At 42.3% G+C, this 23,698-nt stretch overlaps 1 protein-coding gene across 4 annotated transcripts in view; it reads right to left on the bottom strand.

Annotated features, from left to right (window-relative positions):
• The window catches only part of LOC101047438 (signal recognition particle subunit SRP54), an 89,209-nt gene that overhangs the window by 18,998 nt on the left and 46,513 nt on the right, over positions 1-23,698 (bottom strand). For 2 of the 4 annotated variants that reach the window (XM_039469145.2, XM_039469144.2), the window contains 2 exons: positions 22,439-22,534; positions 20,023-20,520 (listed from right to left, as the gene is read on the bottom strand). In XM_039469145.2, coding sequence (XP_039325079.1) covers positions 20,429-20,520; positions 22,439-22,534 — 188 coding nt within the window. In that variant the 3' untranslated portion in view covers positions 20,023-20,428. Of the gene's footprint in view, positions 1-3,279; positions 3,454-12,654; positions 12,867-20,022; positions 20,521-22,438; positions 22,535-23,698 lie in introns of those variants that run through there. The other 2 variants (XM_010334950.3, XM_074393356.1) reach the window with 2 other exon arrangements.

The raw sequence follows: 23,698 nt of genomic DNA, 5'->3' as shown, positions 1-23,698 counted from the left end.
TTATGTACCCCTAAAAAATTAAAATACATATCCGCACAAAACCCTGTACCAGACTGTTCATAGCAGCATTACTCATTACTCATAAAAACTCATAAAACTCAGCAACAGGCTGGGCGCAGTGGCTCACATCTGTAATCTCAGCACTTTGGGAGGCCGAAGAGGGTGGATCACTTGACGTCAGATCGACACCAGCCTGACCAACATGGTGAAACCCCATCTCTACTAAAAGCACAAAAAGTTAGCCAGGGGTGGTGGTGGCCATGTGTAATCCCAGCTACTCAGGAGGCTGAGGCAGGAGAATCACTTGAGCCTGGGAGATGGAGGTTGCAGTGAGCTGAGACTGGGCCACTGCATTCCAGCCTGGGCAATAGAGCCAGACTCATCTCAAAAAAAAGTCAGAAACAACCTAAATGTCCAATAGCTGCAAATGGATAAATAAAATGTCTAATATATCCACATAATGGATTACTTGATCATAAAAAGGAATGAAGTACTGACACATGCTATAACATGATGAACCTTAAAAACATGCTGGTCGGGTGCTGTGACTCACGCCTGTAATCCCAGCACTTTGGAAGGTCAATGCGGGCAGATCACAAGGTCAGGAGCTCGAGATCATCCTGGCCAACATAGTGAAACCCTGTCTCTACTAAAAATACAAAAAAATTAGCTGGGCATGGTGTCGCATGCCTGTAGTCCCATCTACTCGGAAGGCTAAGGCAGCAGAATTGCTTGAACCCAGGAGGTGGAGATTTCAGTGAGCCAAGATCCTGCCATTGCACTACAGCCTAGGCAACAGAGTGAGATTCTGTCTCAAAAAAAAAAAAAAAAAAAAAAAAATTATGCTAAGTAACAGACCACTGATGAGTCTTTTCATGTAAAACAGGAAATTCTATGACAGAAAGTAGTGGTGGCAGGTGGGATGGAGAATAGAGGGTAATAGCTAAAAGGTATGTGGTTTCTTTTCATTTATTTTTCACTTATTCTGATTAAGAATGTCAAGTTTCCTTTTGAGGTGATGTAAATGTACTAAAATTGACTATGGCAAAAGTTGTGCCATATATATGCACACATAATTATCTGTGAATAATTAAAATCACTAAATTACAAAATATAAATGATTGAATTATATGGTATGTAAACCATATCTCAATAAAGGTTTTTTAAAAATGTAAATCTTTAGTAAAGTAAGAAAGAGATATTCTTTTTATAACAATGTGTTTATTCTGCTTCTATGTAAATACAGGCCACCTTTGGAGACAATGACTTTTTAAAAACAAGCAAATACAGCTGGGTACAGTGGCTCACGCCTGTAATCCCAGCACTTTGGGAGGCTGAGGTGGGCAAATCAGGAGGTCAAGAGATCGAGACCACCCTGGCCAACATGGGGAAATGCTGTCTATACTAAAAATACAAAAAAATTAGCTGGGCGTGGTGGCACATGGCTGTAGCCCCACCTACTCGGGAGGTTGAGGCAGGAAAATCACTTGACTCCGGGAGACAGAGGTTGCAGTGAGCTAATACCACTGCACTCCAGACTAGCACCAGAGTGAGACCTGGTCTCAAGAAAAAAAAAAAAAAAAAAAAAAAAAGCAGATACCCATAAATATACAGATAAACATGAATTAACCCTTCAATTTAAAAAGAAGACATTTATTCCAATAATTCTTCCATTGCATGAAACACTTCTTTAATATTCTACCTGTATTTGGAACTACCTTCAAGAGTATATTGCACCATCCTTTGAATATTTTCTGTGTAGAAAAATTTGATAATTTTTTTTATTTTTATCCATTACATACAAGAGAGAACTGAGACTTGGAGAGGTTGGTCTCTGCTAGTCTTATCTTCTCCAAATTCTTTTTCTTCATATTCCATATTTTATAGAGTCTAGAAAGAGGCTAACTTTATAACTAATTATAAACATGCAGATCCTCTAGTTTTCTGGGGTTTTTTTTTTTTTTTTTTTTGAGATGGTGTTTTATTCTTGTTGCCCAGGCTGGAATGCAATGGCACAATCTCGGCTCACTGTAACCTCCACCTCCCTGGTTCAACCCATTCTCCTGCCTCAGCCTCCAGAGTAGCTGGGATTACAGACACCTGCCACCACACCAGGCTAATTTTTTATATTTTTATATTTTTTTATTTTTTTAATTTTTTTAATTTTTTATATTTTTAGTAGACAGGTTTTTACCATGTTGGCCAGGCTGGTCTCTAACTCCTGACCTCAGATGACCTCGGCCTCCCAAAGTGCTGGGATTACAAGAATGAGCCACTGCCAGCATCGTGCTTACAATTTTAATAGCCAAATATTTAAAGCCAAATCTGATGAAAATGAGTAACATTTTCAAAGTCAAATATAAACAATTCTCTATCTTGTTACTATGCTTAATTTTCTTTATAGCACTTTTTGTAGCCTGACAATTATAGTACATATTTATTTGCTGCCTGTCTTCTCACTAGTATGTAAGAGCAGAAATTTATATCACTGGTGCCTAAAATAGTACCTGTTGGGGCTGGGCGTGGTGGCTGATGCCTGCAATCCAAGCACTTTGGAGGCCAAGGCAGGTGGATCACCTGAGGTCGGGAGTTCAAGACAAGCCTGACCAACATGGGAAAACGCCGTTTAAAAAAAAAAAAAAAAAGTACCTGTTGGAAAGTCAGTAAATATGTGATTTCCTGGACTTTCAAAATAATTACTTGATGGGCATTTCTTTATATATAAAAATTTCTTTATAAATATATAGCTAGTCTGATAATTCTACAGTCACATAATGTGTAATTTAGAAATTCTCAGAGTTAGTTGATAAGGCACACAAAGTTCAGAAATGTATATTCCTATCTTCCAATCAAAACTTGAGGCAATATTTTTAAAAGCTGATAACTTCCTAAGTTTTGGGTGGAAACTATCATGGTAGTACAGTCCTTAAATCAAAGAAACTAGGTTTCTTTTTTGTTTGTTTTTGTTTTTATTCTCAGTCCTCAGGAAAAGTAAGGAACTGGGTTTCAAGCACTGAATTTAGTAATACAAATCTTAAATCTTTCCACACTAACAAAGTACTCTAACACTGAAAAACAATCTGTTTCAGGCTACTGAAATGCTGTAAATATGTCCATCCATATCATGTAAAAATATTATTTTCTATCAAAATCATCATAAATAATTTTATAATAAGAATATAATTGATTTAAACTTTGAAAGGTCCCTTCCACTCAATGTTTAGGGAAATCAAATAAAAACAAAGCCCACTGAGAAAAAAAGATCGATATCAAACCTACCGGATCAACAGTAGGCAAAACATCTTTCTTCTCCAGGCCATCGACTTCATCTTCATCTGTGCTATATTCTTCCATTGTTTCGCCACTAACAAAGTGGATGACTCTCCTTGGGACTTTCTTCTTTTTTCCTATGACTCCCAGTTCTACATTTTCAAAGCCTCTTTCGTTATTCATCTATATCAACAATATTTTAAGAAAATGAGAGTTTCAAGTGAGATTAATTTTCTTTCATTACACATGAAAAACATTTGGTAGCTTTATTTTAGTAGATAAAGAAATAAACAAATCTTTAAGCAGTTTCGGTTTGTTCTGAGACACGGTATGACTCTGTTGCCCAGGCTGGAGTGCAGTGGCAAGACTCTGGCAGATCAAATAAAACCCATCTGTAAACCAAAACTGGAAAGCAGATCATCAGTGTTTTATCTTTGTACTTCCAGATGTCTTCACGAGTAATAGATATGTGATAACAGAGTTTTCTGATAGTAAAAAAAATTTCACAAGTTTTTAAACTATAGTAGTCTATGGATATCTTTTTTTTTTTTTTTGAGACAGAGTCTCACTCTGTCACCCAGGTTGGAGTGCAGTGGCCCAATCTCAGCTCACTGCAACCTCCATATCCCAGGTTCAAGCAATTCTCCTGCTTCAGCCTCCAGTGTAGCTGGGACTACAGGCATGTACCACCACGCCCAACTAACTCTTTGTGTTTTTAGTAGAGATGGGGTTTCACCATGTTAGCCAGGATGGTCTCAATCACCTGACCTTGTAATCAGCCCACCTCAGTCTCCCAAAGTGCTAGGATTACAGGCGTGAGCCACTTCACCCAGCCAGATTTTTTTTTTCCCCTGACAGGGTCTGGTTGTTGCCCAGGCTGAAGTGCAGTGGTGCAATCATGACTCATTGCAACTTCAAATTCCTGACCTCAAGTGATCCTTCCATCTCCACCTCCTGAGTAGATGGGACTATAGGAACGTATCACCATGCCTGGTTAATTTTTTTTATTTTGTCTATAGAGACGGTGTCTGGCTATGTTGCCCAGGCTGGTCTCCAACTCCTGACCTTAAGCAATCCTCCCACCTGAGCCTCCCGAAGTTTAGGATTACAGGCATAAATCACTGTGCCGGAGCTGGAATTCTAGTACAAATTTTACTCCTAGGAAAATGTTAATTTTACTTGACACATACAGCCATGTTCTAAAGTTACATAGATATTACAGGAGATGGTGAAGAGCTTCCTTTCATTGTCATCTAGTCTAAAGTTTAAAGCCCTAAGAAAACTACCTTAAGTTTACAAACCACAGTGAAAATAAAAAATAAAAAAAAAAGGAATTAAGTATTAAAAAAAAAAAAAAAGGGCAGCCGGGCGCGGTGGCTCAAGCCTGTAATCCCAGCACTTTGGGAGGCCGAGGCGGGTGGATCACGAGGTCGAGAGATTGAGACCATCCTGGTCAACATGGTGAAACCTCGTCTCTACTAAAAATACAAAAAATTAGCTGGGCATGGTGGCACGTGCCTGTAATCCCAACTACTCAGGAGGCTGAGACAGGAGAATTGCCTGAACCCAGGAGGCGGAGGTTGTGGTGAGCTGAGATCGCGCCATTGCACTCCAGCCTGGGTAACAAGAGTGAAACTCCATCTCAAAAAAAAAAAAAAAAAAAAAGGAAAACTACCTTAAGTTTAAACTTTCAGATTTCAAAAAGGTACAATACACACAATTGTGAAGAAAAATCTGGCAACAGTGGTTACCCCATGGATAGAATCTAAGATAGGGAAGAAGGAGCAAGGGAGAGAGTAGTCAAAGGAGGCCGTTTTTTTTTTTTTTTTTGCATATGCAGGACAAGAGCACTATCATGATTACAGCTCATGTTGGTAGAATTCTCTGGGGTAACCCAGAGTACAAAAATTGTGTTCTCTATAAGGATTCTTATGGTTATAAGCAAATATAATTTAAACCCACGACTGCTGTACAACCACTGGAAAAGCTCTTTGAATTGCTGTTGTAAAGACAGGATTATACCAATAAAAACAGTGAACTAGAATTGCCCAGTTATGCAAGCATAAGCTACTTTATTGATTGACTGATTGATTGATTGAAGTGGAGTCTCATTCTGTTGCCCAGCCTGAAGTGCAGTGGTGCAATCTCAGCTCACTGCAACCTCTGCCTCCCAGGGTTCAAGCAGTTCTTTTGCCTCAGCCTCCTGAGTAGCTGGGATTAGAGGTGCATGCCACTACGCCCGGCTAATTTTTTGTATTTTTAGAGATGTGGTTTCACTGTGTTACCCAGGATGGTCATGATCTCCTGACCTCATGATCTACCTGTCTCAGTCTCCCAAAGTGCTGGGATTACAGGCGTCAGCCACCGAGCCTGGCTGCTACTTTATTTTTATACATTGTTTTCTCTTAAATCTTCTAAGGTCCTTCTTAGAAAATGGATAACCTTTTACCTCCCAAAGGTAAGTTTAGTCATTAGCCAGGATTTGAATTCAAGTATTAATATATCCAACCAAATAACACATGCATTGTTCCATGGATGGCCCACATGGACATCACTGACAGCAAGTGTAACTGCCATATAGCAAACTGCAGATCATGAAAATTTGGTAACAGAGGAGGCGTGGTGGTTTACTCCTGTAATCCCAGCACTTTGGGAGGCAGAGGTGGGAGGATCACATGAGGTAAGGAGTTCAAGACCAGGCTGACCAACATGGCAAAACCCCATCTTTACTAAAACTAAAAAACTTAGCTAAGCACAGTGCTACATGTCTGTAATCCCAGCTACTTAGGAGGCTGAGGCATGAGAATTGCTTGAACCCAGGAGGTGGAGGCTGCAGTGAGCCAAGATTGCACCACTGCACTCCACCCTAGGCAAAAGAGCAAAATTGTCTCAAAAAAACAAAAATAAGGCCAGGTGCAGTGGCTCACACCTATAATCCCAGCATTTTGGGGGGGCCAAGGCAGGTGGATAAGCTGAGGTCAGGAGTTGAAGATAAGCCAGCCAACGCAGCAAACCCCCATCTCCACTAAAAATACAAAAATTAGCTGGGTGTGGTGGCATGTGGCTATAGTCCCATTTACTTGGGAAGCTGAGGCAGGAGAATCACTTGTACCCGGGAGACGGAGGTGGCAGTGAGCTGAGATTGCGCCACTGCACTCCAGCCTAGGTGACAGAGCGAGACTCCATCTAAAAAAATAAATAAAAATAAGGACGGGCGCGGCTGGGCGTGGTGGCTCAAGCCTGTAATCCCAGCACTTTGGGAGGCCGAGGCGGGTGGATCACAACGTCGAGAGATCGAGACCATCCTGGTCAACATGGTGAAACCCTGTCTCTACTAAAAATACAAAACATTAGCTGGGCATGGTGGCACGTGCCTGTAATCCCAGCTACTCAGGAGGCTGAGGCAGGAGAATTGCCTGAACCCAGGAGACGGAGGTTGCGGTGAGCCGAGATCGCGCCATTGCACTCCAGCCTGGGTAACAAGAGCAAAACTCCATCTCAAAAAAAAATAAAAATAAAAATAAAAATAAGGACAGGCGCAGTGGCTCATGTCTGTAATCCCAGCACTCTGGGAGGCTGAGGTAGGTGGATTAGAAGGTCAGCAGTTAGAGACCAGCCTGGACAACACGGTGAAACTCCATCTCTAAATAAAAATAGAAATAATAAACTATCTTTAAAAATAAAATTTGATAACATGGGCTATCTATATATTAGCTTGGAAAAAAGTCACAATTCTGTCTAGCCTGTACTGAGGGTTCAAACAAACCTCAGCCCTTAACAAGGGAAGATGAGGCCATTTATTGTGTCCATGAACAAAAAAAACAAGTAGCTCACCGAGGCTACCTTTCTTCTTCCCACTCCCACCCTCGACCAGTCCCCAGGCACTGATAGCCACCCCTACCCAATCTCAAGTTTCCCCTTGAGATAAAATTTGGCTATGGTTGTCCTGACACCAACATTTCCTTTTGGACTATGACTCAGCTTTTTGGATCCCTTAATTTCCTATGCAAAGGAAAGATAGATGAGCTGTTAGATCTCCAGTCATCCTACTAACTAGATGGATCTAATGCCAATGCAGTAGCTCCAGTCAGTGAATGGAGATCTCAAATCCTTCACAGCATACCACTATGCCCCACCCTACTCCACCTCCATCAAGACAGAAGAGGCGCCGGGCGTGGTGGCTCACGCCTGTAATCCAAGCACTCTAGAGGCCAAGGCAGGTGGATCACTTGAGGTCGGGAGTTCAAGACCAGCCTGACCAACATGGTGAAACCCCATCTTTTAAAAAAAAAAAAAAAGAAGAGCCTTCTCACTGCTCCCTCTAGCAATCTCATTGGCTTAATTTTTTCTTTCTATGACACAAGCAAAGGAAGGGATGTCAGTATTCAAAAAGGTTCAGATTTTAGAGTATTTCAGATTAGGGATAATGATTCCAACCTCTACCTGGGAGGTAGGGGCAGGGCGGGGGGTGGGGAGGGCAATGAAGGAAGCACTAACAGGTAAAACCAACCAGAAAATAATTTGATATAAAATTCCCAATAATTATAGTTTTAAAACATTTTTCTTTTTTTAAAGTTTTCTTTTTTGTTTTTTAAAATTTTAAAACATCAACTCAAACCAGAAATCCAATAATCACAAATAAAAGTTACACTGTGGTGGGGCATGGTGGCTCACGCCTGTAATCTCAGCACTTTGGGAGACCAAGGCAGGCACATCACTTGAGGTCAGGAGTGGGAGACCAGCCTGGCCAACATGGTAAAACCCCATCTCTTAGCCGGGTGTGGTGGCTCACATCTGTAATCCCAGCACTTTGGGAGGTGAGGCGGGTGGATCACTGGAGGTTTGGAGTTTGAGACCAGCCTAACCAACATGGAAAAACCCTGTCTCTACTAAAAATACAAAATTAGCTGGCCGTGGTGGCACATGTCTGTAATCCCAGCTACTTGGGAGGCTGAGGCAGGAGAATTGCTTGAATCTGGGAGGCAGAAGTTATGGTAGCAGAGATTACCCCATGCTTTCCAGCCTGGGCAACAGGGTGAGATGAGACTCTGTCTAAAAAAAAAAAAAAAAATTATACTATGAATTTTCCAAATGCTTCATTTTATAAATCTGCAAGTAAAAAAATTTTCACTGCCAATTATGCAAATTCCATTAATGAACTCCAAAGCTCTGAAAAAGTTTTATAACACCAGAAAATTATGAGGTACGATGTCAATTAACGTTTTACTCCATTTTATTGTTAACCAAACTATAAATGTGCTTATCTTTATTAACAAACTTTTTTCTTTTCTTTTTTTGTTCTGAGATAGCATCTTGCTCTGTCACCCAGGCTGGAGTGCAGTGGTGCAATCTTGGCTCACTGCAACCTCCACCTCCTGGGTTCAAGCGATTCTCCTGCCTCAGTCTCCCAAACAGCTGGGACTAAAAGCGTAAGCCACCACACCCAGCTTATTTCTGTATTTTTAGTAGAGATGGGGTTTCACCATGTTGGCCAGTCTGATCTTGAACTCCTGACCTAGTCACCCACCTGCCTCGGCCTCCCAAAGTGTTGCGATTACAGGCGTGAGCCACTGCACAGCAGATCTGGTTTTGTTTTTTTTTTTTTGAGATGGAGTTAAGCTCTTGTCACCCAGGCTGGAGTGCAATGGCGCGATCTCGGCTCTCCGCAACCTCCGCCTCCTGGGTTCAGGCAATTCTCCTGCCTCAGCCTCCTGAGTAGCTCGGATTAGAAGCACGTGCCACCATGCCCAGCTAATTTTTTGTATTTTTAGTAGAGACGGGGTTTCACCATGTTGACCAGGATGGTCTAGATCTCTTGACCTTGTGATCCACCCGCCTCAGCCTCCCAAAGTGCTGGGATTACAGGCTTGTGCCACCACGCCCGGCCTCAGATCTGGTTTTAACGGCATTTTTAAAATATAAACTCCCATGGCACCCAGTTTTTTTGTTTGTTTGTTTTTTTGAAACAGAGTCTTACTCTGTCACCCAGGATGGAGTGCAGTGGCACGATCTTGGCTCACTGCAACCTCCGCCTCCCTGGTTCAAGCGATTCTCCTGCGTTGGCCTCCCAAGTAGCTGGGACTGATTCTTCCTGGGTGCTCATCCAGGTGCGCACTTCTACACCTAGCTAATTTTCATATTTTCAGTAGAGATGGGGTTTCACCATGTTGGCCAAGATGGATCACCCATACTTCTTTAAAATACATACTACACTTGGGTGGCCGAGTGCGGTGGCTCACACCTGTAACCCCAGCACTTTGGGAGGCCGAGGCGGGCGGATCACGAGGTCAAGAGATCGAGACCATCCTGGCCAATATGGTGAAACCCCGTCTCCACTAAAAAAATACAAAAATTAGCTGGGCATGGTGGTACCTGTCTGTAGTCCCAGCTACTCGGGAGGCTGAGGCAGGAGACTTGCTTGAATCCAGGAGGCTGATGTTGCAGTGAGCCGAGATCGCGCCACCGCACTCCAGCTTGGTGCTTGGCGACAGAGCAAGACTCTGTCGCAAAAAAAAAAAAAAAAAAAAAAAAAAAAAAAAAAAACATACATACTACACTTGGAATTTATTCTGTGTCATCTTCCCCAACTAGGTTATTAGCAACATGGGGGTAGGCATTGCTATATCCTTCAGCCTAGAGTTCCTGACACACAGTAAGTACTTGGTCCCAGAGGTGCCAAATAAATCAATCACTGAGAGGTACTGAAAGTTTAACTCCTTTAATAACACTGAGGCTGAGATTCTGGTTAAGTCTATTCAGAGAAGCTACTGGATAGAAGACATAACAGGTACTGGATGGCCTGCCTGCAGACCTAAGTCTAGACCCTATCGCCTATCTCTTACTCCGTTTCTATACATTGCACTAAGGACTTCACAGTTCTGCCAAACTTGGGAAGGAGTGTATGATGGTGGCCTCTTCCTCCCACGAGATGTCCACTTCACTAGGCTCTTCCTTCTTACTGTGCTCAACTCCCTGGGCATAGAACTGGAGTTCCCAAAGATGTTTCTGCTTCAGGAAAGTGAATCCAAAAGCAAAAAGGGCAAATGGGAAAGCAGAACTCATTTGTGTTTAATGAGAAAGAAGAGATAATATCTGCATAGAAAATCCCAGAGAGACTACACCAAAACTTAATAGTTACTTTTGAGGAATGAGAACATGAGGAAACAGTGTGTGGGGGGGGTGGTATTCCTGTGATTTTTATCTTTTGTTCTACAGCCTTCTTTACTTTTCAAGTAGTTGTTAACCAAGAATATGAAAACAACATAATGTCACTAACCTAAATCAAAGAGTCTCTCACTTCAAACATTTAGCTGGTATATCAGTACAGGTGTGTTTACTTTTCTATTAGATCCAAAGCGGAAGTAGTGATTTTTAAAAAAACAATTCTAGTAGCAACAGGAAAAATCAAACTGAAAACATATCCAGCACTATGGACTTAACAAAGGTTAAGTATAAGTGCACTTGCCAACAACAGGTCTCAACTCAACTGAAATTGAAGTGGCTTCCAAATCAATTCATATTGTCCCCTGAATTCCTTATGTAGGAGGGAAAAAACAAATTCCATATGGAGACTGGTATGTGGGAAAATTGTGTTCTTTGTTTTTTTTTTAGTTGCCCAGGCTGGGTAAGTTTGTGGTTTTGTTTTGTTTTGTTTTTTGAGACAGAGTTTTGCTCTTGCTCAGGCTGGAGAGCAATGGCTCGATCTTGGCTCACTGCAGCCTCTGCCTCCCGGGTTCAAGCGATTTTCCTGCCTCAGCTTCCCGAGCATATGGGGTTACCGGCATGTGCCACCAGGCCAGCTAATTTTGTACTTTTAGTAGAGACAGGGTTTCTCCTTGTTGGTCAGGCTGGTCTCCAACTGCCGACCTCAGGTGGTTTGCCCACCTCAGCTTCCCAAAGTGTTGGGATTACAGGTGTGAGCCAGGGCGCCTGGCCAATGCAAACTCCATCTTATACTGTAAGAGATGTACTCACAGACTGGGGGAAATGTCTTACTAACATTCAGGTACTTAGTCTCAAAAATGAAGCTACTGAAAAAGCTTCACTGTCATGGAGGATGGGAAGAGTTCTATACATGAGCAACTAATCATTTTTAACAGCCAAAACTGTATACTTCTGAGCAGGATTCATGTAAAACAATTTGTCAATTGGTTTTACTTAGTCAAAGATCCTAAACTGCTAATTTAGACTACCAAATCCAAAACAAATCTCCAAGCTTTTTTTTCTTTTGAGATCAAGTCTCTGTTGCCCATGCTGGAGTGCAATGTTCTGATCTTGGCTCACTGTAACCTCCGCCTCCCCAGTTCAAGCGATTCATGCCTCAGCCTCCCCAGCAGCTGGAATTACAGGCGTGTACCACCATGCCCAGCTATTTTTAGTAGAGATGGAGTTTCACCATGTTGACCAGGCTGGTCTCAAACTCCTGACCTCAGGTGATCTGTCCACCTTGGCCTCCCAAAGTGCTAGGATTACAGGCCTGAGCCACCAGGCCCAGCCATATCTTTTTTTTTTTACACTAGAAAGTTGCGATTTTTTTCTTTTAAATATTGAAAAGTTGCAAGAAACTTTAACTCTTTAAACCAGCCCTGTCCAATACAGTAACCGCTAGACACAAGTGGCTAATGAGCACTTGAAACGTGGTCAGTCATAACTGCAATGTGTTGTAAGTGTAAAATACACCCGGCATTTCAAAGAGTAAGACTCAAAAAAGAGAATGAAAATACCTCGTTAATAAGTTTCATACTAATTATGGGTTGAAATTTTTATATAAATTGGGTTAAATAAGATATGCTATTAAAATTAATATCATTGGTTTCTTTTCACTTTTTTAAAAAACGTGACTACAGGAAAATTTGAAATTACAATTTTCAATGAAGCTTGCATTCTATTTCTGTTGGACAGCGCAGCTGGGAGCCTTAGTTGCCTCGAGGGTGAAATGAGGATAACACCCACCTCCAGCGGAGACTGTAAGGATTCAGGCAATCAAAGCCGGTAAACTATTAGCGTATGGTTGCTATTAGCCAAGCAAGGGCAGATGCCAAGGCAGGCGCTCGCACTAGAAGAAACAGAAGTGGCTGAAACTGCCCTCACCTGGCTTCCAGCTACTGCAAGGACAGCCTTTGGGGGATACGCCCTCCTTTTCCCTCTGGCTGACCAGAAGCTGTGCTATCATCCCTGGAATCCGAGGCCGCCCCGGAGTCTGCAGTGCTGCCAAGCGAAGGGGTTGGTTAATGAAGGGGGCCTCTGCTTCCCACAAGCCAGTTTCATTGCGCAGAAATAGGGGTGCAGCGAGGAGGAACTCCAAAACCAGGGCGGCCTGCTCGGAAGAAGGCTGGGCAAGCCAAAAGAGCGGCCCGGACGTCAGCCTCGGCGGCCCCACCCTACCTGCCCGGCAGATTCCCCAAACGCCGCGGCGGCCGCAGCTCCCGAGGCTGCGACGGCTTCTCCTCTCTCCACACGGCCCACTGGCTCCTGCTCCATCGTCGTCGCCACCACAGGGCTGCTGGCGCTGGCGGAACAGAGCGTAATGGCCGATAAGCCCACTTCCATCCTCTGCCTCCCCGCCCAGTCGCTGGCCAAGCCCCGCTGTCGGGAAGTGGGACTCACCCGCAGCGCCTGCCTCGAGCCGCACCCAGCCAGGACTCAGCGAGAGACCAGCTCGCCGTGAGGGGTGGGGCCGGCCTGAGAGGCGGGGCCGGCCGGCGCCTCGCCTCGCCTCGCCTCGCCCACCTGGCCCCGGACCCGGAGAGCCGGCCAACTGCAATCTGGGAGGCGCAACTACCGGCTGGCGCGGGGCGGGGCGGGGCCGCACGGGGCGTCGCTTCCGGCCAGGCCCGCGTCCCGAGTTCCTGGATCCCCGCCTGGCACCGCCTGTGACGTCATTCTTGGTGCGCGTACCTGAAGGCGCGCGTCTGGGGCGGTTACGCCCGCAGGACCTCGGTTTCTGCCCTTGTGAAATGAGGACAGCTGCGTCGTTGTACTTTAAAGATTAATGATGTGGTTGCTGAAAATGTAAAATGTACGGCTTGTGCTACGCTTGCCATTCCTATCGTGGGTGACAGTCTAGCCAAAATAGCCTCGAAAAAAGAGCCCCAGCGGTGATTTTTCCTTACTCTTGTCTGAAATACTTAAGTATAACGTAGAATCTGTTCAGTGAAAACACCTGAAGGAGAGCAAAGCGCAGTAGTAAGCTTCCATCTTAACAAATGTAAGGAATGTTTTATCTGTGTTTTTTTTTTAGAGTCGTATATGTATGAGGGGATATCCCAGACTTTTTCTGTCTTTCGCAGTGTTCAACCAAAATAAAAAATCATTGCAATTACTGCATGACTTCAACATCAAACAAGTCGGAGATTCTGCAGATAAATGGTTTATTTTGTTTTAGCATGAACGTTTTCACAAATATCTAGAGATCAAAACCAAAACACATATTATTTTGGCTATGGGAGGCTTCATTTGATACTTAAAATTCCATTTTCATACCAGTCTCAATTCAGAAATCGTCCCAAAAGTTATATGACCTCGTAAATGTTTTTCATCATAATAATATCAGGCCCAAATATTAAATATTCCTTTCTCCTCTGTGCCAAAGTTCTTCTCCTTACCCTCTGCCCAATGTTCTTGAACACTTCCTATGCCATGTATAACTAGAACCTAAAAACCAAAACCTTTAAAAAAAATCATTTGAAAACCATCTACACCTTAAAAACTGGTTGGAAATCCATAATGCTCTGTATCCTGGTAATCAAGTTATGTTGCTGCTGAAGTAAACAAATTAGTACATGATCTGATTCTATATGGTGGCATTAGCAGGGAATTGAAACAGTCCGAAATAGCAAAACCAAACTCGGCCATAAATTGAAAACAAAAATAAAGAACCAATTGTTAAGACTTCATGAATTGGCATTCATAAACGACACAGCTCATACATTATATGTATTCAAAATATCTTCCTTCTTACTGGCAAGAAGGGCAATCAACAATCTTTATTACTAAAAATTTGTGGAATATTTATAAATGCATGATTTTATTTTCTAAACTGGCAATTAAATATCAAATTACAATTTGCTGAGGCAGAATATATTTTCACAGTTTACAAATGTATTTCTTAGTTTACTGAAAATTCAAAATGCAAATTATATTCCAACATGAACTGGAAGTATTTCCTAAAAAGTTATTTTTGTCAGGTGCAGTGGCTCACGCCTGTAATCCCAGCACTTTGGGAGGCTGAGGCGGGCAGATCACAAGGTCAGGAGATCGAGACTATCCTGGCTACATGGTGAAACCCCATCTCTACTAAAAATACAAAAAAAAATTAGCCAGGTGTGGTGACACATGCCTGTAGTCCCAGCTACTTGGGAGGCTGAGGCAGGAGAATCATTTGAACCAGGTAGGAGGAGGTTGCAGTGAGCCAAGATGAGGCCACTGCACTCCAGTCTGGGCGACAGAGCAAGACTCTGTCTCAAAAAAAATTATTTTTAACACAAATATGCAATTGGGCAGTTTATTACAAATCAAAGACTCAGAGCAACATAAAAGCATAGAAATTCTAATGGTTTTATTCCTTCAGTGCTGCCTGGAAATAATAATAATAATAAATTTTAAAAATTCTAATGGTTTTATTTTGGGCATTTATATTTTTGTCATTTCCAAACTGTTACAGCTCAACTAAAAATAGGCACCAAAGCAACGATTTTTCCTTCTTTGACTTTGTAACATAAATAGTACTATAGCACTATGACAGAAATAAATTCAAGTATTACAGTAATTTATCCACTTGAAAACATAATGTGGTCTAAATATATCATTTAATGATACATATAGAGCTACTTGGGAGGCTGAGGCATGAGAATCGCTTGAATCTGGGAAGTGGAGGTTGCAATGAGCTGAGATTGTGCCTCTGCACTCCAGCCTGGGTGACAGAGTAAGACTCCATCTCAAAAAATAAAAAATTAGCTGAGCATGGTGGCATACTTCAATAGTCTCAATTCTTCAGGAGACTGAGGTGGGAAGATTGCCTAAGCTCAGGTCAAGGTTGCAGTGAGCCATGACTGCACCACTGTACTCCAGCATGGGTGGCAGAGCAAAGACCCTGTGTCAAAACAAACTTTTAAAAATCACTTATTTCCCCTCTCTTGGTTTTACAGTTTGTTGGTATGTAATTTCTAAATTTGTTTTTGTCTTATAATTACATGAGCACTGTAAGCTTAAGGAAGCTATACCTAGTTTTATGGTTACATATATTTAACATTATAATAAAATTCAGGAAGATTTCAGTGTTGTACAGTATTAGAGCTAGCTAGTGGCCTCCGTTGGGAGTATATCAAAAAACGATGGAGTCAATTTTAACAATAGTGAAAAACAAATGGAAATTTGTTCAAATTATTAAAGGATTTGATTTTGATATATGGTTTAGCTTCAAATCTCATCTTGAATTGTAGCTCCCATTAATTCCCACATGCTGTGGGAGGGACCTGGTGGGAGTTAATTGAATCGCAAGGGCAGTTTCACTCATGCTGTTCTCATGGTAGCAAATAAGTCTCATGAGATCTGATGATTTTATAAGGGGAAACCCCTTTTGCTTGGTTCTCATTCTCTCGTCTGCTGCCATGTAAGATGTGCCTGTCACCTTCTATCATAATTGTGAGGCCTCCCCAGACACATGGAACTGAGTCAAATAAAACTCTTTTTCATTATAAATTATCCAGTCTTGGGTATGTATTTATCAGCCGCATGAAACAGACTAATACAGTAAACTGGTAGCAGTAGAGTGGGGTGCTGCTGTAAAGTACCCAAAAATGTGGAAGTGACTTTGGAACTGGGTGACAGGCAGAGGTTGGAACAGTTTGTAGGGCTCAGAATAAGACAGGAAAATGTGGGAGAGTTTGGAACTTCCTAGAGATTTGTTAAACGGCTGTGACTAGAATGCTGATAATTATATAGACAATGAAATCCAGGCTGAGGTGGTCTCAGATGGAAATGATGTACTTGTTGGGAACTGGCTTGTAAGGATGACTCTTGCTATGTTTTAGCAAAAAGACTGGCAGTATTTTGTCTCTGCCCTGGAGATTTGTGGAACTCTGAACTTGAGGGAGATGATTTAGGGTATCTGGCAGAAGAAATTGCTAAGCAGGAAACCATTCAAGAGGTGACTTGGTCAATATGCAATGCTGTTTTAAAAAAATAAGAGGTGACTTGGGTGCTGTTAAAAGTATTCTGTTTTAAAAGGGAAACAGCATAAAAATTCAGAAAATTTTCAGCCTATGTGATAGAAAAATGCATTTTCTGAGGAGAAATTCAAGCTGGCTGTAGAAATTTGCGTAAGTAATGAGGAGCTGCCTGGCATGGTGGCTCACATCTGTAATCCCAGCACTTTGAGAGGCTGAGGTGAGTGGATCACCTGAAGCCAGAAGTTCGAGACCAATCTGACCAACATAGAGAAACCCCACCTCTACTAAAACTACAAAATTAGCTGGGCGTGGTGGCACATAGCTGTAATCCTAGCTAATCAGGAGGCTGAGGCAGGAGAACTGCTTAAACCCAGGAGGCAGAGGTTGTGGTGAGCTGAGATTGTGCCATTGCACTCCAGCCTGGGCAACAAGAGCAAAATTCCATCTTCAAAAAAAAAAAAAAAGGCCAAATGTTAATCATCAAAACAATGGGGAAAATGTCTCCAGGGCATGTCAGAGACCTTTGCAACAGCTTCTCCCATCACAGGCCTAGAGACTTAGGAGGAAAAATGGTTTTTTAGCCTGGCTCAGGGCCCTCCTGCTGTGTGCAGCCTTGGGACTGGGTGCCCTGTGTCCCAGCCATTCTAGCCATGGCTAAAAGGGACCAAGGTACAGCTCAGACCATGACTTGAGAGGATACAAGTACCAAGCCTTTGCAGCTTCCACTTGGTGTTGAGCCTGCAAGTGTACAGAACTGGGGTTTGGGAACCTGCACCTAGATTTCAGAGGATATAAGGAAACACCCAGATGTAGGGATTCAAGATTGCTGTAGGGGCAGGGCTCTCACACAGAACCTCTGCTAGGGCAGCCCAGAAGAGAAATGTGGGGTTGGAGCCCACTGGGGCACTAGTGTAGCTGTGAAAAAGGGCCACCGTCCTCCAGACCCCAGAATGGTAGATCCACCAACTGCTTGCACTGTGCACCTGGAAAAGCCACAGACAACATCAGCCTGTGAAAGCAGCCAGGAGGGGGACTGTTCCTGCAAAGCCACAGGGGCAGAGCTGCCCAAGGCTGTGGGAGCCCAGATGTTGCATCAGGCGTGATCTGGAAATGTGACATGGAATCAAAGGATATCATTTTGGAGCTTTGAGATTTGACTGCCCCACTGGATTTCAGACTTGCATGGGGCCTGTAGCCCCTTTGTTTTGGCCAATTTCTGCCATTTGTAATGGCTGTATTTACCCAATGCCTATACCCTCATTGTATCTAGGAAGTAACTAACTTGCTTTTGATTTTACAGGTTTACAGGTTCAGAGGTGGAAGGGACTTGCCTTGTCTCAGATGAGACTTTGGACTGTGAACTTTTGAGTTAATGCTGAAATAAGGCTTTGGGGGACTGTTGGGAAGGCATGATGGGTTTTGAAATGTACGATTTGGGAGGGGCCAGGGGCAGAATGATATGGTTTGGCTGTGGACCTGGTAGAATATAAATGAATTATGGAGGCGGTTTGCCCCATACTGTTCTCATAGTAGTGAATAAATCTCATGAGATCTGATAATTTTTTAAGGGGAAAACCCTTTCGCCTGGTTCTCATTCTCTTGTCGCCATGTAAGATGTGCCTTTTGCCCTCCACCATGATTGTGAGGCCTCCCCAGCCACCTGGAACTGTAAGTCCATTAAACCTAATTTTCATTATAAATTATCCAGCCTTGGGTATGTCTTTATCAACAGCATCAAAACAGACTAATACAGGTCTGTAGTACTTAGGTCGTGAAACATCACCTCAATAAAAATTGTGAGAACTTGAAGGATAGCTTTTGTAACTAAAATGCCAGTTTGAGGACCTAATGGAATCAATTTTAAAGAACATTTTAAATTCCCTAATTTTAGCAGAAAAAGAAGGATAAAGGGAAGCTGAACAAGGTATCCTGAACCTTTAGTTTTCCTTTATTTTATTTATTTATTTAAAGACAGGGTCTCACCATCATCCAGGCTGGAATGCAGTGGTACCATTTTGGCTCATTGCAGCCTTGACCTCCTAGGCTCAAGCAATTCTCCCACCTCAGTCCTCTAGGAAGCTGGGACTATAGGCACACACCACTACACCTGACATTTTTTTTTTTTGAGATATTTAGAGAGTCTCACTCTGTCGCCCAAGCTGGAGTGTGGTGGCATGATCTTGGCCCACTGCAACTTCTGCCTCCCAGGTTCAAGTGATTCTCATGCCTCAGCCTCCCAAGTAGCTGGGATTACAGGTGCCCTCCACCATGACCAGCTAATTTTTGTATTTTTGGTAAAAACGGGGTTTTACCATGTTGGTTAGGCTGGTCTCCTAACCTTGAGTGACCCGTCTACCTTGGTCTCCCAAAGTGCTGGTTTCACAGGTATGAGACACTGTGCCCAGCCTACTTTCTGGATCTTTTGTAGCAGTGGAATTTCTTTCCCAGGCTGGTTTGGAACTCCTGGGTTCAAGCGATCTGCCCACCTCAGCCTCTCAAAAGTGCTGGCATTATAGGCATGAGCTACTGTACTCAGTTGTTTTTTAGATGAGGTCTCGCTATGTTACCAAGGCTGGAGTGCAGTGGCTATTCATCAGCAGTGATTATTCATCAATGATCATGGCTCACTGTGGCCACCAACTCCCGGACTCAAGCAACTGATTCTCCTACCTCAGCCTCACAAGTAACTGGTTCTACAGGTGTGCATCAATGTCTTGTTCACGGTGCCTGTCTTGTCACTGTTGTTTCTGCTTCTGAAAAATATGGTTTGTGTCAGACACAAATATTTAAAACTATGCCTGAAGCCATAAAGGTTCTTATGGCAAAAGGTCTCAATTTCCTTTTCTTGTCAGTAGGCAAAATTGATTAAAGACAGGGCAAGACTCTGTCTTAAAAAAAAAAAAAAAATCAATGATTGGCTGGGTGCAGTGGTTTGTGCCTGTATTCCCAGCAGTTTGGAAGACCGAGGCAGGTGGATCATTTGAGCTCATGAGTTCCAGACCAGCCTGGACATGAGCTCCCTGCACCTGGCCTCTTAATTTCAATTTAAATGGCAGAGCTAAGATTTTTCTATGGCAAAATTATCTTAATTATTCTAAGTTAAACAAAAGTTCCCAATACTCTAATGATAAAGTTACTCTACCGTATTTCCCATTAAAGGTATATTTCCAGTCATAGGTTTTTGTTGTTGTTGTTGTTTTGTGACCAAGTCTCACTCTGTCACCCAGGGTAGAGTGCAGTGGTGCAAATCTCGGCTCAATGCAACCTTCACCTCCCAGGTTCAAGCAGTTCTCCTGCCTCAGCACCCAAGTAGCTGGGACTACAGGCATGCAACAACACACTTGGCTAGTGTTTGTATTTTGAGTAGAGATGAGGTTTCACCTGTTGGCCAGGCTGATCTGGAACTCCTGACCTCAGATGACCCACCCACCTCGGCCTCCCAAAGTGCTAGGGTTACAGGTGTGAGCCACAACGCCCAGCCCCAGGCATAGTTTTAAATGACATTTATCTATTGGCTTTTCTGTTTAGTTTTCTATGTGATAATCAAACTGATAAATTTTAACCACAAAGAAAGTTAACAACCTTTTAACTTATAACCACTTTGAAGTTTATTTTACAGCACTTTAATTAAAACATTATTTAACTACTGACCAGGACCATTTACAAATTTAATGCTTGGCCTTCGAGCCAATTAAAAACCTTTAAGTACTAAAATTTTACATCATGATTTGTTGTGTTATGATGGTGAAAACAGAAGAAAAATCTAAAGCAAAAATATAATGATTTCCACAAAAACCATATATTTCTCCCTTATATTAAAGGGAAGAAAGAAGGAAGGAAAAAGGAAAGGAGGGGGAAATGCGGTGAGAAGAGGGCATGATAGGCAAGAAAAATACATTTTCCCCCCAATTTTCAAAAAGAAGGGAAACTCTTTGAGGTTTCAGCAAATTAGGTATTCAACTGAGTCAGTTTATATTAAGGCATTTTCTTTACATATTATTGAATCCCATCATGCCTTTCATGTTGCCAGCAGCACCCTGTTGAAACTGCCTCATCATTGATTGAAGTCCTGCCATACCACCTAGAACAAAAGTAGGGAAACCGAGTTAAAAACAGATAATTATTAAGCAGAACTGGAAACATTATTACTTTTTTTCTTTTTTTTTTGAGACGGAGTTTTGCTCATTACCCAGGCTGGAGTGCAATGGCACGATCTCGGCTCACCACAACCTCCGCCTCCTGGGTTCAGGCAATTCTCCTGCCTCAGCCTCCTGAGTAGCTGGGATTACAGGCACGCGCCACCATGCCCAGCTAATTTTTGTATTTTTAGTAGAGACGGGGTTTCACCATGTTGACCAAGATGGTCTCGATCTCTTGACCTCGTGATCCACCCGCCTCGGCCTCCCAAAGTGCTAGGATTACAGGCTTGAGCCACTGTGCCTGGCTTTTTTTTTTTTTTTTAACTTTTTTTATAGAGATGGGGTTTCATCTTGTTGGTCAGGGTGGTTTCAAACTCTTGACCTCAGGTGATCCACCCACCTCAGCCTCCCAAAGTGTTGGGATTACAGGCGTGAGCCACCACACCCAGCCTAACATTTATTACTTTTGCCTAGTAAGTACTTCTAAAAATACTGAATTCTGATTGCAGTTTAGTCATCAGCCTTAAAGAACATACCACCTAAAAATTTATATTGTCACCAGTATCGTCATCAATAAAAGAGAATGAATAGCCTATCTTATGAAGTTATTGTAAGGAATAAATGAGGTGATACATAAAAAGATCTTAGGATAGTACCCATCACACAGTCAATAAATCTAAACAAAAGGCTGGGTGCAGTGGCTCACACCTGTAATCCCAGCACTTCTGGAGGCTGAGGTGGGCAGATCACTTGAGGTCAGGAGTTCAACAACTGCCTGACCAACACGGAGAAACTCCGTTTCTTTTTATTTTTTTTTTATTTTTGTAGAAAGTGATTTATGTAGAGAGAGAGAGAAACCGGAGAAGTAGAGAGAAAGAAACAGCTAACTCTCACACTGAGCAAGAGAATGCACAAAGATGGAATGCAGGAGAGGAAAGCAGCTTCCACACTGAGTGGAAGGGAATAGAGAGAGATGGAGTTTAGGAGGAGAAGAGAGGCTCCCACCAAGGGATTATTTGTGGAAGGGATCCAAACATGGAGACTCAGAAACTCTCTTTCTATTGAAAATACAAAATTAGCCGGGCGTGGTAGCACATGCCTCTAATCCCAGCTACTTGGGAGGCTGACGCAGGAGAATCTCTTGAACCCAGGAGGCGGAGGTTGCAGTGAGCCAAGATTGGCCACTGCACTCTAGCCTGGCAACAAGAGTGAAACTGTCTCAAATTAAAAAAAAAAAAAAAAAAAAAAAAAAAAAAAAATTATATATATATAATTTTTTTTCTTTTAAATCCAAAAGGATCTTCCTCTAAGTTATGTAAAAAATAATCAATAGGGGATTATTTCATAGGACTTACAAAAAGAAAATAATTCATTTATTGAACATCTACTATATGCCCAGAAATCATACTGAATGTTTTCATATATGTCATCTCATTTAATTGTCACAATTTGTTGATGAGATATGATCTGTGATTTTACACAAGGGGAAAGTGAGGTTCAGAAAGTTTAAGGAACTTTGTAAAGGTTATACAGTCAAAGTAGAACTAAGGTTAAAAATCTTCAGCCCTATCACTAAAAATATCCAGGTTCTAAAACAAGGGAAAAAGTCACCAGAACAAACAAACAAAAGATGATTAAATAGCTTGCTCAAAAATCACAAAGTGGCAGCAGAGCAGTGAATAATAAGACCTCAGCTAATAAGCCAATACTACAATTTAATTCAGCTTAGGATTCAGATGACCATTTCCCTAAAATCAGACATCTTTTGAACAGATTTTCATAATAACAAAAAGCTTATAATTAAAACTTAACCCTTATAAATTAAACTGCATTAGCAACTGCCAACAACTTGGTATTTACCCATGTGATGAAGAACTCTAGGATCCATCATTTTGGCCATTTGTTGGTTCAATTTTGCCATCTGTGACTGGCTCACATTCTTAGACATGTCGCCACCTGAAAAAAAAAAGATTTTGAGTCAGTGTGGGAGGTAACATAATCAGGGTATAACAGAAAGTTTGAGGGGGCTGGGCACAGTGGCTCATGCCTGTAATCCCAGCAGGCATGGGGGACCAAGGTGGGCAGATCACTTGAGGCCAGGAGTTTGAGACCAGCCAGGTCAACATGGTGAAACCCTGTCACTACTAAAAATACAAAAATTGGCCGGGAGCAATAGCTCACACCTGTAATCCCAGCACTTTGGGAGGCCAAGGAGGGTGAATCACCTGAGGTCACGAGTTCAAGAACAGCCTGACCAACATGGAAAAACTCCATCTCAAATAAAAATACAAAATTAGCTGGGTGTGGTGACGCATGCCTGTAATCCCAGCTACTCTGGAAGATGAGGTAGGAGAATCGCTTGAACCTGGAAGGCAGAGTGAGCTGAGATGTGCCACTGCACTCCAGCCTGGGCAACAAGAGCGAAACTCTGTCTCAAAAATAGTAATAATAATAAATTAATTAAATAAAAAGTAATTTAAAAAATAGAAAGTTTGATGCACTGAGTAAATACAAAGAAAATACAAAGATACAAAGAAAAAAGTTACATAATCTTATCACTCTATTTCTATTTCAACATATTCCCTTCTAATCTTTATCTCAATTACATACTATTTTTTGAGGAACATGTAAAATTCTATACAAAAAGACATTTAAAGGACTTTCTTAAGGCTATAATTTATATTAACACTTTACTTATATCTGTATATCTGTGAATAAGTCACCATTAGTAAAATTGTACCTTTTTTTTTTTTTTTGGAGACGGAGTCTTGCTCTGTCCCCTAGGCTAGAGTGCACTGGCATGATCTCAGCTCACTGCAAGCTCCACATCCCATGTTCAAGTGATTCTCCCTGCCTCAGCCTCCCAAGTTAACTGGGATTACAGGTACCCACTACCACACCTGGCAAATTTTTGTATTTTTAGTAGAGACGAGTTTTCACCATCTTGGCCAGGCTGGTCTCGAACTCCTGACCTCGTGATCCGCCTGCCTCGGCCTCCCAAAGTGCTGGGATTACAGGCATGAGCCATGGTGCTAGGCCTATTTTTTGTATTTTAAGTAAAGACAGGGTTTCACTATGCAGGCCAGGCTGGTCTTCAACTCCTGATCTCAAATGATCTGC

Source organism: Saimiri boliviensis, chromosome 2 (assembly GCF_048565385.1).
Source record: "Saimiri boliviensis isolate mSaiBol1 chromosome 2, mSaiBol1.pri, whole genome shotgun sequence".
NCBI lineage: Eukaryota > Metazoa > Chordata > Mammalia > Primates > Cebidae > Saimiri > Saimiri boliviensis.
This window is presented reverse-complemented; position numbering and strand designations above follow the sequence as displayed.